Source organism: Anopheles arabiensis (genome assembly GCF_016920715.1).
Source record: "Anopheles arabiensis isolate DONGOLA chromosome X unlocalized genomic scaffold, AaraD3 X_pericentromeric_contig0036, whole genome shotgun sequence".
Taxonomy (NCBI): Eukaryota; Metazoa; Arthropoda; class Insecta; order Diptera; family Culicidae; genus Anopheles; species Anopheles arabiensis.
In genome coordinates this window covers 19,740-38,776 of record NW_024412114.1, presented here as the reverse complement: position 1 = coordinate 38,776, position 19,037 = coordinate 19,740, and the positions used below count along the sequence as shown (strand labels likewise).

The following is a 19,037-nucleotide window of genomic DNA, read 5'->3' as shown; positions in this document are numbered from 1 at the left end:
TGTTTTAGCATTTCTGATGAAATTTTGTGCTGATTTTTTTTTTGCTAATTATAGTATCCCAGTCTTTTATCTGTATCACAATTTCGTTGTTGATTCTGGTACATTGATTTTTTTTTAATTTTAGTTCCTTGTTCTTCTCAAAGTTTTTTAGAATATTTTTATTGCATTTCCCTGATTATTATGAATGATGTTTTCTTCCTGAGTACTTTATTTTTTTAGTTAATTTAAAATTAAAAATTTATATATTAAAATAATTTATAATAATTTATAATAATATTTATAAATTTAAAATAATAATTTATAATTTAAAATTTAAAATTTTCACGATTTCCCGCAGTTCTTTAGTAGATGTCTCTTCCTTTATCATTTTTATTATGTTTTCTGTGTATTTTCTTTTACTTTTAAATATGACTTATATAAATTTCCATGATGCTTTTCTTTACTTGAAGTAACGATTCCTTGGTTTTATAATTAATAAGTGATTTTCTTACTTTTGTTTCATGGTAACATGCATTTGTCTTTCCTTACCCGCTGCACAAAGCGATCGAAAACTTCTCAGCCTCTCGCTCAATGTAGCAAGAGAGCAACAACCAATAACGATAAAGCGAGGTGAAAGGATGGGGAAGAGAGGAAGGAGGGAAAAAAGATAACGTGGTTGTGAACTATTTTTCGGCCATTATCATTTTTGCGCCAATACGGTCGCGTACCAGAGCTTTTTTGGCTGAAAGACATAAATACATACAGCGCGCTCTCTCGAACGACTGTAAACGCTTCAATCGATCAAGAGCTTCTATCGGTTCTTCGGACGTTTCTGCTCGCTTTCTCGATCGGTTTCGGCGGAAAGCGAGCTAGAATGCGAGCTCAAAAACTGCTCGATTTTGGTGTGTGTTTCAGGTCGGTGGCAACGCTCATCGGATGCGATTTTATCGGACGGCCTGTTAAATTTTTATATGAGATTTGACAGATAACGTCGGACGACGAAATCGCACGTCCGACGTTATCTGTCAAATCCCATGTAAATCTCGTCCGACAAAATCGCATCCGATGAGCGTTGCCACTGCCCTCACCTTGCACCGTTTTTTAAATAGTGTTTTAAATTTGTAAGTTGTTTTATTTTTGTTTTACTGTTTATTCTGCTGATTTGTTCAAGTATTTTTTATTTGTTGTGTATAATTGTTTTCCCCAATGGTGTTCTTTTGTTTAGGTTTATTTCTATTATTCAGTGCTATTTCCAGCTATTTCCTTTGTGTTCCTATGTGTGTTTTTTTGCATGGCAACATAAAATTTGTGTGTTCTTATTGTTAGCTATTGCGGTTCTTCGTTGATTTACATCGCAAGGAATATTTGTGTATGGTTCATTTTTAATACATTTAAATTTGAAGTTTGAATTTCTGCCAATAAGGGAGAAACAATCAAAACAATCGTTTATCATCCTAGTATTAGTGATGGCTGTTAAAATCTCCTGCAATTATCATCTTTACGCGAACTTTGTAATTTGTTCTAATATATATTTAAATGAACCCGCAGTTGCTTTCTTCGAGACAAATATTGAAATTATATTTATATTCACATCTGTTAGTTTTATTCGGGTAGATTGTATAAATTTGTACCTATGCAGTTCTTATATTTTTCTAAATCTGGTTTAATTAAATAATTATGCATATTCCGCCATATCCATCTTCTCTATCTTGTCTCATTATGTTAAATCCATTTATTTTATCCTTTTCGTTTTCGTTACGCCGTGTCTCTTGAAGACATGTTATTAAAAAAAAATATTGAAAAAAACTACTTCATCCTTACGATTTCTTTAATTTTATACATTATTTTGGAAAAAATGTCTCCTTTTTCTTTTTTATTTATAAATGTAATTTTTTAAATGTTTAAGTATCTGTTTGTTGGATGTTTTGTTTGATTTCTTTTTTGCTTTTATCTGGCATTTTTTCTTCCCCACTGTTGGCATCGGTGATTCATATTTCAATACTTTTGTTATTGTTCGTTATATGTTCTGTATTATTTAGTTGCATGAATATGGGGATGATTTTCTGCATATTAAAGTTGTGTTGTTAGTTATTTGTGAAAACGTTTGTTCATATATAATTTCTGGGTACCGCTACCGGTACTGGGTACCGGTACATGCGCTTTCCTCATTTCTCTTACTTTTATCGTGGTCAATATGTTTTTGTTTGGATTTTTTCATTTCAACCTCATCTAAACAAACTGGGCAATTTTGGTTCAACGTTCTGTGGTTTTGTCGTGGTTCTGTCCATATTACATGCATCGTTCGACTCCATTGAAGTTTTCGTGATATTCTTTGGCACATTTTGCACATTTATTTGTTCCCCGGCAGTTTGCTTTTTTGTGTCCTAACCGGGGGCATTTCATACACGTCATCGGTTTGGGACAGCAACCCAACGGAACAAAAGTAGAAAGCTTGGAGCAAAATAATCGTTTTTCTCCCTCTATCTTCTATACCGCGCTTGCTTGCACTCATGCGCGAGCGCTCGAGTATATTCTCTCAGAATTGAGTATTCGCAGTTCAACCCGTGCAGTGAGAATGTATGTGTTAATGTGCAGCGAAATTTGTCTCTGTATCTCACTCCCCCACCCCTACACTCCCACATACACTTTCCACGCACTCTTACAATTTTGGCGCGCACGCTACGTACAACACAATACAAAAGGTCGTTTTAACCGCGCGCACTGATCAAAGTCCAAGTCAAAGATTTGGTGTGAAGAAAAAGTTTTTCTGACCAAATCAACAACACACACGCGACGACACACATCGTCACTAGTATTGGGTCAAGAGCGAAAGAGGTACCTCAATCGCTCTGCTCTTCTTATTGTGCGCGCTCCCGCACTGCCCACAGGAAGAAACGCACGGAGCGCTGAACACAGGAGCGATTGTGCGATGCGCTCCCAGGAGCGATGTTTCGCACCTCACGGAGCGCTGCACACAGGAGCGATTGTGCGATGCGCTCCCAGGAGCGAAATTTCACACTTTACTGAGCGCTGCACGCAGGAGCGATTGTGCGATGCGCTCCCAGGAGCGAAGTTTCGCACCTTACGGAGCGCTGCACGCAGGAGCGATTGTGCGATGCGCAGGAGCGAAGGTTCGCAATTCACGGAGCGCTACACGCAGGAGCGAAGTTTCGCACCACAAGTAGCGCTGAACGCAAGAGCGATTGTGCGATGCGCTCCGAGGAGCGAAGTTTCGCATCATACGGAGTGCTGCACACAGGGCTGCGTATGTGCGATGCGCTACCAGGAGCGAAAATGCTCTTAGCCAGGAGTGCTGCTGGATAAGTTGAAACAATGAGCTAGAAGATGTGCGCTTGAAAGCTTCGCACAGAAAATGATAGCTTGCATAAATCCAGGCTTTAATTTGCGGAATGTGAGCGGAATGCGAAAATTATTTTTGATCACCTGTTTGAAAGAAAATATTTTCTTATGATTTATGCAAGTAATCATTTTCAGCCAAGTAATTATCAGCCCGCTTACGTTCTGTGAGTGAGTCGTCGCGTGCGTGTGTGTATTGTACACTCGAGAACTCTTTTTTTCTTTCCTGGAACCCACATGTTCTACATTTTTCTGACTCTAAGCAACCAAAGTAGAACGGGAAGTAGAAGGCTACTTTATATTCTATTTTTTTATTACTTCGGAGTGTTTTGAATCGCTTGGGAAGAGGTCATTCTGTTTTACTCTTAATTATTCCAATCGCAATCAGAATCCCAATCGCAATCAGAATCCCGATCTCAATTAGAATTCCAATCGCAATCCCAATCGTATCGCACTCCCAATCTAATAGCAATCCCAATCAGATTCCCAAACGAATCCCAATCCCGATCGAATCGCAATCCCAATCCCAGTTAGAATCCCAATCGAATCCCAAACAAATCCCAATCCCAATCGAATCGCAAACGAATCCCCAACCCAATCAAATCGCAATCAAATCCCGCAAAGGGATCTTTTAAGGATTCGAATCCTACAAACGGGATCCGATCCGATCGAATCTTTCTTGGGATTGAATCTTCGAATCTTCCGAATTCTGAATCTCCCAACACTAAACACGAGCCTACGTGCTCCGCTAACGATGGATACGATTGTTACTAAGATTCTTATTAAATTAGGCACAATTCCTACTGGAATATGTGAATCGGATTCTGCTTAAGCCACCACTTTCAGGTTGTGTTATACCTATCTCAATTCCCAATAAAGGATGTGTTCTGTCTCTCTCAATTTCCAACCAACACATACAATTTAATCTCAATGACAAACTATAAACTGTCAAAATAAAAATCGTCGTATCTGCAAATCGTTATAAGAGACGGGGAGGAGACGGCTGGAAATACGCGGAATTGCTCGGAGGAGAGAGCGTGTTTTGCTTTTCTACACATTGTTTTCGCATCACACAATCACACATGTGTGAATGTGTGCGTTCACTTTCAGCCAGCGCGCTCAGTTTGGTTTTCTCGCAGCGGCTTGCTGGTGTCGGTGTCTCGCTCGCACTAGTGCAGCGAGTGTTCCTCGTGCGTTCCCTTTCTTGCTACCACACAAAATCGTCAGTACAGTTCAAGCCTTCGCAGTGTGAGGCCACGCGCGTTTTAGTCTAAGTCCCGGGCGCTCGATGTAATTTGAAGTGAAGTGTTGAAGTTTTATTTATTTCAATTAACATTATTACGGCCTCGGTCGTATTTTCAAGTGTTGAAGTGTTGTGCGCATTTAAATAAAGCAGCGTTAATCTTTCATAATTCTACAAGAATATGTAAATTATGCTGCTTTATTTCAATGTTTTTACAGTATTCAACATACACAACATACAGGCAGTAAGGCAGGTGCTTGAAGTGATGATTTTTTAAATTATTTATAATAAAAATATGTGTGGTTTTGTGGCAAGATTGTGGTTAGCGATGTGTGGAACTGTGCCTTAAGTTTCAATAAAGTGTTAAAATATCAAACGAGTTTGATGTGTTTAAGTTTTATTTCGATGCATGCGATTTTATTACGCAGCAAATCTAAGTGAACGAAAGCGCACAGCGCACAACGCGCAACGAAAGAAACGAGGGGTGGGGTGTTCAGCGCAGCGCGCAAGTGCGGCAACAGCGCAGCGCAAACCGAAAGAAACGGGAGAGAGCAAGAACAGCTGATCCGCGCATCCAGCGCAGCGCGAGAGGAAAAACGGGAGGGAGGGGTATCAGCTGATCAGCTGTTTTGTATCGCGAGAGCGCCCCATGTAATTTTAAGGCAACGAGAGAGGCTGCGCGCGCTTACTCAATTCGGAAAAAAATCGCTTCCGCTCGACTATGGCGGACAATACAACTTCGACCGAACCCCTTCCCCCTGTTTCGACATGCCCCTCGCCTGTAAATTTCGCTCTCTTTGTCTGTCGGGGCGCATCCAGCGCAGCGCGAGAGGAAAAAACGGGAGGGAGGGGTATCAGCTGATCAGCTGTTTTGTATCGCGAGAGCGCCCCGTGTAATTTGAAGGCATGCGAGAGCGCGCTCACTCTCAATTCGGAAAAATCGCTTCCGCTCGACTATGGCGGCCAATACAAAATCGACCGAACCCCTTCCCCCTGTTTCTACATGCCCCTCGCCTGTAAATTTCGTTCTCTTTCCCTACTAGCAATGAGAATGTAAAAGTGTGCGTCTTTCAGGCGAGGGGCAGGTAGAAGCAGGGGGAGACGGCTGGAAATACGCGGAATTGCTCGGAGGCGAGAGCGTGTTTTGCTTGCTACACAGTTTTTGCACTCACACAATCACACATGTGTGAATGTGTGCGTTCACTTTCAGCCAGCGCGCTCAGTTTGGTTTTCTCGCCGGCTGCTTGCGCGTTGCCCTGTCTCGCTTTTACAACTTATGATCAAAGCACCCGTAGGCTTCTCACTCTACTACCGTGGGTATATTTTTAGCGACGCAGGCAAGTTGACACTTGTAAAATTTGCTGCGTTTAATCCACTAGCGTCTGCGTGAAATTTTTGTTTTTAAAACGTTGTAAAGTTCTCCAATTAATTATGAAAGGTGTGAAGTGTTTTAAAGAGTGCGCAAAAACGTTGTAAATGTGCAGTGTTTGTGAACTACAGGTAAGAAAATAAGTGTGGAATCGTGCATAGTTGTTTTTTATTTGTTGCACCTTGCAACTTCAAAAAATATTTCAGGTGTGTTTCTAGTGGCTCGACCATTACATGTTTTTGTTGAAATGGTGTAACTTGTACCCCGGTTATACCTGTTATTAAAAGTATACAAGCATTGTTTTAAAATATTTACCTATAATAAAAACACCGTGCCCCTTGCGATGGTTGGATATTTGTGTATCCTTACCTGATCTTTAAAAATAAATCTACCTATTACCTACTACTCAAAGTATTGGCGAGTCATTTTGTTACCTTTATCGTGCTTATAAAAATAAACACATACTGTTATTCTGTCAATTGCATTCGGGCAGTCACCTCATAAGGACTTTAACAGTCGCATTCCTTCAAAAGTCTGTTATATAGTTGAATAGTGATTTGTCAGACAAATACGCCATTTTGTGAACTTACGTAAATTGTGTGTTACCAATATTAAAACGATGGAGAATCGTGAAACTGAGAATCGTGAAATTGAGAATTGTGAAAAACGTGGAACAAGTGCGGAAAAAAGGATGCGTGAAACAGGTTCGATGAATAAAATCATAAAAAATCAACAACCGATACGATGCCGAATCCTTGGGCGAAACTAGCACATCTGACCTACATAGCATAAATCTGGTATCTTCAGATGAAGAGATCCCTAGTGCTTCAAACATGCCGTTATCAAGTGAATATCAAGAATTTATCGGCTGCCCAGAAGAACAGACAATTGAAGACGAACGGATCGTCGAAGCAGAATACATTAGTGATTGGATCAATTTTGACGAGTGTGACAATGTAGAAAATTATGAAATCATAGATGACACCGAAAACATAGTAGAGACAGCCTCCGATAATTCACAGCAAACGGCACCAAATAATAGTGAGGCGATGGCGGAACGACTCCGAAATTGGGCATTGAAAACATACCAAACGCATTCGGCTCTCAACGGATTGTTAGAAATATTTCGGGATACAACCAGTTACAAGTTACCCAAAGATGCGCGAACACTGCTAAGAACGAAGCAATGTGGAAAAGAAATACAGCAAATAGCTGGAGGAGAATTTAGGTATCCAGGAATAAAAGCAGCTCTGTTGAAACAATTTGGAAATGTCCAGCCAAGAGTAAACAAATTTTCATTAAATTTCTCTATGGATGGCCTGCCGTTACACAAAAGCTCTCGTAAGCAGTTTTGGCCAATACTAATGAGCATTGAAGAGTTACCCGAGGTTCCAGTATTAATGGTTGGAAATTTTTGGGGCAATCAAAACCTGCAAACCTAAAGGAATACCTTGACCCTTTGGTAAATGAACTCAACGAATTGATGGAGAAAGGCATTCAAATAGCCAATAAACTGATAACAATACGCGTTTGGGCTATCATCGCTGACTCACCTGCGCGAGCATTTATAAAAGGTAGGTTGCGCTAAACATGTACAAATCATGACATTTTATTATTTTATAATTTTGGTATTACTAAATATTAACATGTGCTTATTGTATCTATTTTTTTTCTTTTACTATTAGGAGTAGCCTACTTCAATCACAAAAATGGATGCCAGAAATGTACCGTTGAAGGTAAATTTGACAAAACTGCAAAAGTGATGTGTTTTCTCGACATAGACGCACCGCCGAGAACGCACAATGATTTTGAGAACTCCAAGTACGGTGAACATCACAGGGAAACAACGCCACTTATACGTCTTCTCTACTTCGATATCATAAAGAATGTAATTATTGCTGATCTGTTGCACCTGATTGACTTTGGAGTAACACGAACGTCAATTACTGGTTGGAAATCCGGCAAGTTAGGTGGAGGCCCTAAATGGAGTCAAGATACATTAAATAGAATCAATAACATTCTTGACAAGGTGGAAATTCCTTTAGAATTTCACCGCAAATTGCGAAGTATTGAAGATACTGGTTTTTGGAAAGCCAGTGAATTTAATATGTTTTTGAACTATGCCAGTTTCATAGTGTTGAAAGAGGTGTTAACTAAATAACAGTATGAACATTTCATGCTATACTTTTGTGCGATTAGACTATTCTCTTTCGAATGCTACAGAGAGCATTGGCTAGCTGCACATTTGATGCTTAAACAGTTTGTTGCACAGTATGCAACAATTTACGGGCAACATCGTATCACCAGCAATGTGCATAATTTATTGCATGTTTACGAAGATGTGCAAAAATTTGGACCTCTTGTTAAATTTTCTTCTTATCGCTATGAAGCTAAATTACAGGATATCGGTAAAACCCTACGAAATGGCCATAAAGTTTTAGTACAGACAGCAAACAGGATTTCAGAACAGATTCCAACACGTTCATCAAGCAGTGAGAATTCACCGTTTCCTTACATTGAATCAAAAAGTAATGGGGTAGTTGTGCACATCAGCTCGATTATTACTTTATATCCCAGTAAACAAAAAAAAATGGTTTTTAACTCACGATGATTATATTGTTCAATATTGCAGTGCCAAAGTGGAAGGATCAGTTATTTACATAAGCGGAAAAGCTTTTAGTGAAATAGATGAAACTACCACATACCACTCCTCTAAGTGGATGATAGATATATATGAAGTGAATGTGTGCGATCTTTCCACAGATGAAATGGTATTTTTAATATCAGATATAAAATTTAAAATGGCAGCAATTAATGTTAGTGATAGCAAAATAGTATTAGTACCTATGCTTCATACTTTATTATAAAACATATCAATAAATTAAAATGTTATATTATGCAACGGTGAATAAAACCATAACTTGTGTTGTATTTATTTGTTTTCTATGTATCTCATAAGAAAATGCAAGAATTTTTTCAAACGCATTGTGATAAGAATAAATGAATTAACATATTGTTTTCAGATAAATTTATTTCTAGAAAGTAACATGTATCCGTTTATTATAATTCATGTGGTCAATCAAGTAAACCAGCCTCCATCAGAGGTGCACAGTCTTTCTAGAGCTAATTCACTTTAATAAAACTTATCCTACCGGGGAAAATCTTATGTTCCTTCTCGTTTCAAAGAAGAAATATGTAGCATACAGCCTTTTTATCATTTGGATGAAATGATTTAAAAGATATTTAAATTATTGTTTGGCGCAAAGTCCTGCGCGGACAAAAAAAATTAAAATTTTAAAAAGATATGTTTTTATTTACATCACAGTTCGTTTTATTTGTTGCACCTTATCATACTAATTGTAATTCTATTATAATATGTACATCACAGTTATTTTCATTCATTGCAGCTTATTGTACTAATTGTAATTCTAATATAATATGTACATCACAGTTCTGTTTATCAAAAAAAGTTCATTCGCGAGGACGGTAATGAGGTGTTGTTAATTTTGATTCCTCATATTCGCTTCTTTCACTAGCATGTTTAAGTTTTTGTTGAATTATTTTCTCAACATATTCCAATTCTACTTCGACACCAATATGGTTTGTTGCCACAGCCTGAAACAAACGCACAATATTTACATATCTGCTAAACTGTAACTTAGCAACAACATTAATCCTTCCAGACCAGCTGAATTTCGCAAAAAACTTTTTATCGAAAAGTATGTCTATTGCATAGTGCAATCTATGTCTGGCATATTGAGAATTAATTTCAGAATCAATGCGTTGCACTATTGCATAGAAATATGTTGGGTCTGATTGTAATTTTTCTTCCATTTGTTCCAACATTTCCAAATTTCTTATTTTCTCTAAATGAAGAGAAAATGCATTTAGTCGAATTTTTTGCATTGGTTTCACGATATTAAAAATTTCGGTTATCATCACGAAAGCTTGATCACTTTGGGCTTTTTCTTTTTTTTCAACACGACACTCCTCGCAACATGTATGTCCTTTGGAGGTCTGGTTTACTGAATCACTGTCATAAATCTGGTGCATGTGGTTATGTGAAGTAACTTGATTTGTTTCTATGGCTTCTCGGGACTCTATGTTTGAAAACAATGCGGAATTCGGCGGCAAAATCTCATCCGATAATATCATCACCGGACACGGAGTTTTTTCAACGGATTTGACAACACACTTGTAGAACCGCTCGACGTTGGATGCAATGAGGAATCCCCTACAGATGCGGCTAATGTTGAAGCTGTCGACGTGGACGGATTTAAACACCTTAAAATCGTGCCACGAGAAAGGCTAGCTGCCAGCGTGGCAATATCCGGTAAACTTTGCTCAGGTGCTTTGGACGAGGATGGTTGTAGATTGCAATTTAAAACTGTCGACGCGGTCGGCTGTACACAAATCATCGTGGCGGCAGGAAAACTTTCTGCGAAAGAATATTCTTCTATGTTTGACGATACTGCTGTGTATGATACTGGAGACATCAACGGTTCAACACATTGCATCATCCAGGAACCAGGACCAGAAAGGCAGGATGTGGTAGGCCCTGTTGTAACTGCACCCTCTGCTTCACCAGTCGAGGTCGGATATTGTTCCGTCGTACCACTATTTGCCTCAATATCGGCCCGGTAGTTCTTTTTTCCTGGACGACGGGTAATAGCATGCGTAGGAATATGTTCCGACGTGTTTAACAGTCGAATTGCTTTACCGGGGCCATGTGTCAATTCTGCGGCCGATGGAATGTGGATTTGATCTTTGCTACACGAAGCAACACTCGAACTAGGCGTGGACGCATCTTGCACGGGCAGCACTGCAACCTGTTCCAACGGTGGTAGATCATTCATAGCCGTATTAGGCAGATGGGACCTGAGCGTTGCTTGCGTGGCAAGGATATCCAAGGCCGACATTTAATGGATTGCACTTTGCGCACCTTTTTTAGTCTCCGTTGCCATAAGGCGCGCGTGTTTAGCCGGCATCGACATCTGCAATTTGAAAAGGTATATTAAAATCCACTTCATCTTATGCTTATTAATAATAGTTGTTTTTACATGTCACATAACTCACATTGTTCCTTTTTCTTCACAAGCTCGATTGCTTAACTCGTCGAAACAAACAAACTGCAACGAATGCGGACTGAAATTACGAATGACAAATACAAATAATAAAAGGTGACCACACTTTTGTATTTCACATATTAACTTACAAATCACTTGCTTATATTTTAACACAAACTTTAAACTATTTTTTTCAGGATCTACGCACTTTACGATGTTGTCGGTACCGAAATGCAAACAAATGTGAATTGACAGTCGAAATAAACCGGCGTAAGCGATGATACACACACAAATGTAGTTCAGCGATCTTTCACGCACACCACGGAAAAGAAATATTGCAAAGTGAGGCAACAGCGCAGCGCGCAAGTGCGGCAACAGCGCAGCGCAAACCGAAAGAAACACGAGAGAGCAAGAACAGCTGATCCGCGCATCCAGCGCAGCGCGAGAGGAAAAAAACGGGAGGGAGGGGGTATCAGCTGATCAGCTGTTTTGTATCGCGAGAGCGCCCCGTGTAATTTGAAGGCATGCGAGAGAGCGCTGCGCGCGCTCACTCTCAATTCGGAAAAAAATCGCTTCCGCTCGACTATGGCGGCCAATACAAAATCGACCGAACCCCTTCCCCCTGTTTCTACATGCCCCTCGCCAGTAAATTTCGTTCTCTTTGTCTGTCGGGTTGTCTGTCGGGTAGGGTTTCCTACCCGACAGACAAAGAGAACGAAATTTTCAGGCGAGGGGTAGGTAGAAACACGCGGTGGGGCCCGGCCCAAGATCGGATCCAAAGTCCGTTGTTTTGGGCTCGAAATTAAAATGGCGGATGAAGCGCTACCACGGAGAGAATGCGCTCTCTTGCTTGCCTTTAAAATACACGAGGCGCTCTCGCTGTAAAGAACGCTCGCTCGCGCTGTTTCATCGTATTTTCCTCATACCCCTTCCTTCCCGTTTCTTTTCGGCTTGCGCTGAACTGGTACTCCCACTTGATTCCAGCGAATTGCGCTGCGCTGGACTGACACCCCTCCCGCTCGTTTCTTTCGTAGCGCGCTGTGCGCTTCCCTTCATTCGGACTTGGTGCACCCGAATCAAAACAAAAACTTGAACACATCAAACTTGGTTTATATTTTATCACTTTTATTGCAAATAAAGGGCATTTTCACACATAGCTTCACACAATCTTGCCACAAAATCACACACATTATTTATATAAAAAATCGTCGTATTTTAAATAGTCGCCTAACTGCATGGATACCGTTGTTGATGTTCAATACAGCAAACAAATATTAAAATGAAGCAACGCAAATCACACATTTAGGATAAATGATAAAAAATAAGCGCAGCTTCATTTCAATGTGCACAACACTTCAACACTTAGCGAAACTTCGATCGCCCGGGACTTAGGCTAACACGCGCGCAGCCTTTCACGGCGAACGCTTGAGCTGAACTGACGATTTCGTGTGGTGGCAAGAAGGGGAGCGCACAGAGGAACACTCGCTGCACTAGTGTGAGCGAGACACCGATACCCGCATGCCGCTGCGAGAAAACCAAACTGAACGCGCAGGCTGAAAGTGAACGCACACATTCACACATGTGTAATTGTGTGAGTGCAAAACTGTGTAGAAACCAAAACACGCTCGCGCCTCCGCGTAATTCCGCGTATTTCCAACCGGTTCTCCCCATTGCTTCTACATGCCCCTCGCCTGAAAGTTGCCCACTTTTTCATTCTCATTGCTAGTAGGGTAGGCTTAAAAAGGAGAGAAAATCGGTACCACCCCAAGCGGCATCGCTGAGAGAATTGAGCTTTTCCCGTTGTTTCCCCTGACATACCCACGAACGGTGTGTTTGTTTCTACGCGATGCGTTATTCTCTGTTGTTGTTGTTGTCTTTAACGCTGTTACCGCAAGAGCTTGAAGCAAGAAGCGTTTCACACCATCACCGTCTCACCCAGACTTTGGTGTTGTGATGCGTTTATTTGTACCCCCGCCCCTATGTTCTTCTTACCCGTACCGCGCACCCCATACATTCTGACTTAGAATTCAAAGCAAAGCGAGATGGTCTAACTGAATTTGGAAAAGATGAGTGATGGATATTTCATAACGATTCAGATCACATATTTTAAAACAAAAGTAACAAAAACTTGTACTAAAATTTTATGAAAAAATTAAAGGTTAAAAAATTATATTAACAATTTATATAAAGTATATTATATATATTATAATATTATATACCATATGAATAAATGTATATATATATATAAGTATATATATATATATATATATATATATATATATATATATATATATATATATATATATATATATATATATATATATATATATATATATATATATATATATATATATATATATATATATATATATATAAATATATATATATATATATATATGTTTATATATATATATATATATATATATATATATATATATATATATATATATATATATATATATATATATATATATATATATATATATATATATTTCTATATTTTTATTTATACATGTATGTGTATTTATATATGTTTTTTAAACAAACTTACATGTTTCTACTTTAAAAAACCTTATCTTGAAGAATTGAAAAAGGAACAGAGTAAATTGTCTGTTTTACTTAATAACATTTGTTTTAGTTAGTGAATTTCTCAACTGGTAGAGAGAGGAACGTCTGTACTGATTGAACGCTTGCGCTAGACTCATTCTTTATTCCTTGTTTCCTTCATTCGTCCCTCAATACAATTCCCAAGCAACAAATTCAAGTGACAGAAGGTCATACGTTTATACCGTACAAATTCATTACTCAACATAGCCGCCCCCGTTGAAAGGTAGCTTTCAACCCTTATTACGAAACCTCTCTTTCTTCCTTCTGTCCGGGCAGTATACAGATCTTGGTGATGGCTCTTCTGTAAAGTCCATCCTTCGTTTTCACATCAACCACTCGAACCAAGCCGTCATCACCAGGATAAATCTTCAGCACTCGGCCGAAGCGCCATTTTAGAGGGGAAGGTTGTCCTCCTTCAGCAGGACCATAGTGCCCTCCCGAACGTTGTCTCGCCTTGAAGTCCACCGGGTACGCGGATGCAAACCAGACAAGTAGTCTCGATTCCATCGCTTCCAAATCTGCCGAACATACTCCTGCAATTGTTGATAGCGGTCCAGGCGGTTGCCTGGAATCTCAGCATAAGATGGCTCAGGGACCGATGTAAGCGCCCGTTGAATCAAAAATGACCCGGTGTCAGAATTTCCAGGTCCTCTGGATCGTTGGAAAGTGCAGTTAACGGTCGCGAGTTCAAACAAGCCTCCACTTGAACTAAGATAGTTTCCAGGTCGTCTCGCCGCAAGATACTGGATCCTATCGTAGCCTTGAGATGCCGTTTCAGCGACTTCACTGCGGCCTCCCAGATCCCACCGAAATGGGGTGACCGCGGAGGGATGAAGTTGAAGGTGATCCCTTCCGTTCCGCAGTAAGTTGTAACAGCATCCTGATGTTGTTGTTTCTGGAACAGCTCATACATCTCCTTGAGCGCTCGATCAGCTCCCGGAAATTTTGGCGTTGTCGCACTGGATTACGGATGGTTTACCGCGACGAGCTATGAAACGCTTCAATGTAGAAATGAAGGCTGGAGTAGACAAATCGGCAATAAGCTCCACATGTACTGCCTTGATCACAAGACAGACGAAAACAGCAACATAGCATTTGATTGGAGCAGTCTTCTTGTTGGTTTGTCTATAGAATAATGGACCACACAGATCCACACCAGTGTTGTAGAATGGGAGAATTGGGTTTATTGCGTTCGCTGGGCAAATCTCCCATGATTTGCTCTGCCGTTGTTGGTTTGGATCGGAAACAACTTACAAACTCATATACGACCTTTCGTGCCAGGTTGCGTACGCGAAGGGGCCAGAATCTCTCACGCAGGCTAGATATGAGCTCTTGTTGTCCCGCATGCAGATATTGTCGATGATAAGAACGCGCAATCAGTAGGGTCAATGGGTGAGAAAACGCTAAAATTATCGGATGTTTGCGTTCATAAGAAACAGGCGCGTTTCTCAAACGACCACCCACACGTAGGATACCCTCTTTCAGAATAGGTGTTAGCGTTTTCAGTTTTGAGTTCGGCTTGACCGCTCCAGTTTGACGAACATCCCGAAGCTCCTCAGCAAAGGTTTCTTGTTGGGCCAGACGAACGAGCGTTAGAGACGCTGACACTAATTCATCTATTTTTAGAAACCCCTTTCGTAGATTTCCGCGGTGTGTCGGTTGACAATTGTACATGAATCGCAGCAGATATGCCGTAAGTCGCACCAATTTTTCGTAAGATGAAGAAAGATCGAATAGAAAATTTGGCGGTACCTGTTGAGATGTGGCTACAATCGATCGCTCTTCCAAATCTTCCGAGGAAATTTCAGTATTGGGTTTGTTCGTAGGCCAAGCTTGACTTGGAAGATGCAACCATGAGGGCCCTTGCCACCAAAGTTGGGAATCCATGAGCTGCAAAGGCATCATTCCCCTGGAAATAATGTCAGCTGGATTGTGCTCGCTGGCCACATAACTCCAAGGCATCTTGTAGGTTTGGTGCTGGATTTCCGCAACTCGGTTCGCAACGAACTGTTTCCAACGGGAAGGACTGCTTGAAAGCCAATGAAGAACTATCGTCGAATCAACCCAGAAGTTGATTTTAAGCTCCAATTTCACCCCTTGCTTCACCTTCTGCCATAAGTGTGATAGTAACAACGCTCCCGACAACTCGAGCCGTGGAAGGGACACGTTTTTCTTCCGTTTGGTATTAGGTATCGGTGCCACCTTTGACTTAGCACATAACAACCGTACTGAGACTTGGCCATCGGACGATTCTGCTCGTATGTAGATACAGGCGCCATAAGCCCGTAGGGAAGCATCACTAAATCCGTGAGCTTCAATTCGCACTGTTCCACAAATTGCTCGTCGTGGAATTGTCAAGCTAGTCAGATCAGCGAGTTGTTCTCTGAAGCGCAACCAGAATTGTTGCCGTTCAGACTCCAAAGGTTCATCCCAGGTATTTTCGTTCTTCCAGAGCTCTTGCATGAAACACTTTGCTACTACAATGACTGGTCCTAACAGTCCAAGAGGATCGAACAACTTAGCTGCGTCTGATAACGCAATGCGTTTGGTGATGATTTCTGATTCCTTCCAACCAGGCACACTAAACCCTAGCTGGTCCGATGATGGCATCCATCTTAAACCCAAAGCCTTGATGGATGTGCTGCGATCGATGTTCAAAACATCTCCCTCGATTTGTAGTTCAGCTGGTATTTGCTCCAGTAACTCAGACGAGTTTGAAGCCCATTTGCGCAGGTGAAATCCTGCCGATTGTAGAAGCTGATTTATTTCGCTGCAAATAATCCGGCCATCTTCAACAGATTCCACACCGGTGATCATGTCATCCATGTAAAAATCTTGCTCGAGGACCTTGGATGCCCTGGGGATATCTTTTGTTTTCTCCTTCCTTAGCCAACGCTTGCAGACAACGGGTGGCCAAGTAAGGTGCGCAGGCTGTGCCGTACGTAACGGTTTTCAGCTGATAGATGCGAATTCTATCATCAGCAGATTCTTTCCACAGGATGCGTTGAAGACGATCGGATTCCTTCACCCAAATTTGGCGATACATTTTTCAATGTCAGCCAAAATCGCAAATCTGGGTACTCTAAATCGGAGTAACAACGACAAAAGATCATCTTGCACTGAAGGTCCCACCATCAGTGCATCGTTGAGGATACCCCTGTATCCGTAGAACTGGATGCATCAAATACGACTCTTAGCTTAGTCGTGAGGCTGTCGGGTCGTACTACACAATGATGCGGCATGTAATACGTCTTTCCAATGTCTTGGCGGTCAGATGGAATTTCTTCCATGTGTCCTAGATCGAGATACTCCTGTAGGAATTTAGAATATTCCTGCTTCAATTTCGAGTCGATATTTAATCGCCTACAGAGCGATTGTAGCCGCCGTGATGCAGCTTCATAAGAGTCACCTAGTTGATTAAGCCTTTCAGTACGCGTTGGTAAGGCTACCACGAAACGGCCTTCGTGGTCTCGTGAAGTTGTTTGTACAAATGCTGCCTCACACTCAGCTTCCTCGACGGATAACATCGCAGGGGAGTAGCAGCCTTCCAGTTCCCAAAACCGGCTTAGTTGGTCATTCAGCGTCATGACGTTGAGCACTAAGGAAGAGTGTGTTAGACCTTGGCTTACCTGACCTGAGACAATCCAACCCAGCTCCGTGTTTTGCAGTAGTAGTTTTGGGCTATTCAACCGAAGAATGTTACCCAAAAGTAGATCGTTGTAACCTTCTCGCCCAATAAGTAGATCAATTGGCCCTGGCTCATAGAAATGAGGATCCGCCAACGTCACTCCCTTCGGTAGGTTCAATCCTTCCGGATTGACTGCATGTGCTGGCTGGTCCCACGTCACTTCGCAGCACATGGAACTTCCAGCTTGCCTTGAAGGTAGAGCAGTGAGAGTGGATAGCAAGGCTCACAGAATGATGAGACGAATGCTGTGCCTTCCCTATTCCACCAAGCAGATGATGCTCGTTCCTCTTCTGGACTCTCAACAGCTGTACCAATCGTTCCGTAACAATGTTGATCTGTGAACCTCCATCCAGTAAAGCTCGAGCCCAGATACGTGTTCCGTCAACATTCACTACTTGTACCATTGCTGTTGGTAACAGGATTATTTTTTCGAAATTGTTGCGCGCACAATGTTGAACAATAGAAGCCGGTGTAGCTGCTTCTGCATTTGATGTAGACGGCAGTGATGACGCTGATGCTAATGACGACTGATCAATTGGAGAATTCGGTTTGTGAAGCATCGTATGATGATTTCGCTGACATACACGGCAAGATCCGGACGAACAATCCTTTCGCTGATGACCCGCCGACAAACAGTTAAAACACAACTGTCCGTTCCTCACTAGCTCGTGTCGCCTTTCCACAGATGCATTTCGAAACACTTCGCACAGGTACGCAGCATGTGAAGCCCTTTTGCAGAATGAACAAACCTTTGTGGCCGGCTTAACCACGCTGTACACTTCGTTGCGGGTTTTCATTCTGCCTCCAGCTGTTGTTGCTTCACTTGTTCGATTCCTGTCTGGAGCCATGGCTTGCAAAACAGTTGCTTGGCTGCGAAGGAATTTCATGATCTCGTCATACGTGGGAACATTGGTTGAGCTATGATGTATTTCCCATTGTTTAAGTGTGGCCAGGTCTAATTTAGAGCAGACCATGTGAGCTAAGAGCACGCTCCATCCTTCCGTGGCCACTCCCATTCTAGTCGTCATTTTAACACCACGCTCAAAACTGTCAATTAAAGAAATCAGTGATTCGTATGATTCCTTTTTCATATGTGGTATCGCAAATAATCCATCAAGATATCGTTTCACCACTAGCTTTTTGTTTTCGAATCGCGATTTCAATACTTCCCAGGCAACAGAATAATTTGCGTCGGTGATTTCGATGTCTCCTACTACGTTAAGAGCATCCTTTGAAGAGAGCCTTTTAAGTATCGTAGCTTGTCTACGTCGGCTAAATTCTTATTGCGATCAATAAGACTGAGAAAGGCATCTCGAAACGGTAACCAATCTTCCATCTTTCCATCAAAAGTTGGCAAGCGCATTTCGGGAAGTTTTGTGTGTGGCATGGTATCGCGTGTTGGTGTGGAAACTACACTTGATGACAAGTTTCTTTCAATTGCCAATGAAAGCTCAAAATGGCGGTTCTCGAAAGAGGCGTACTCTTCTTCTTCTTGTTCGAACTGTGCATTGGAAGAAGAAACCAAATTGTTGGTGTGCCACGTTTCATATTCCGTGGATAGCATCGACAAGCGTGACGCACATCCTTTCAGAAAAGCGGCATCCGCTCTTGTTGCATGCTGTAGTGCTTGATCAATGCGGTCCAGCCTTTGGTCGAAATGCTGACGCATTCGCTTTCTTTTCTCCGCCAGCATTGCTGCTGTTGGAAAAGTAGGACTTGAATTTACTG

The 19,037-nt window shown here is 41.3% G+C and overlaps 1 protein-coding gene across 1 annotated transcript; it reads right to left on the bottom strand.

Moving 5' to 3' along the window:
- Positions 1 to 16,755: 16,755 nt before the first annotated feature.
- On the bottom strand, positions 16,756 to 17,481 carry LOC120908209. The gene has a single exon (XM_040319159.1). The coding sequence runs from the start codon at positions 17,479 to 17,481 to the stop codon at positions 16,756 to 16,758; it is 726 nt and encodes a 241-aa protein (XP_040175093.1).
- Positions 17,482 to 19,037: the final 1,556 nt, after the last annotated feature.

Excerpts from the sequence above, each read along its gene's own strand:
- LOC120908209 (XM_040319159.1), bottom strand. The coding sequence starts at position 17,481 with ATGTGCTGCGAAGTGACGTGGGACCAGCCAGCACATGCAGTCAATCCG.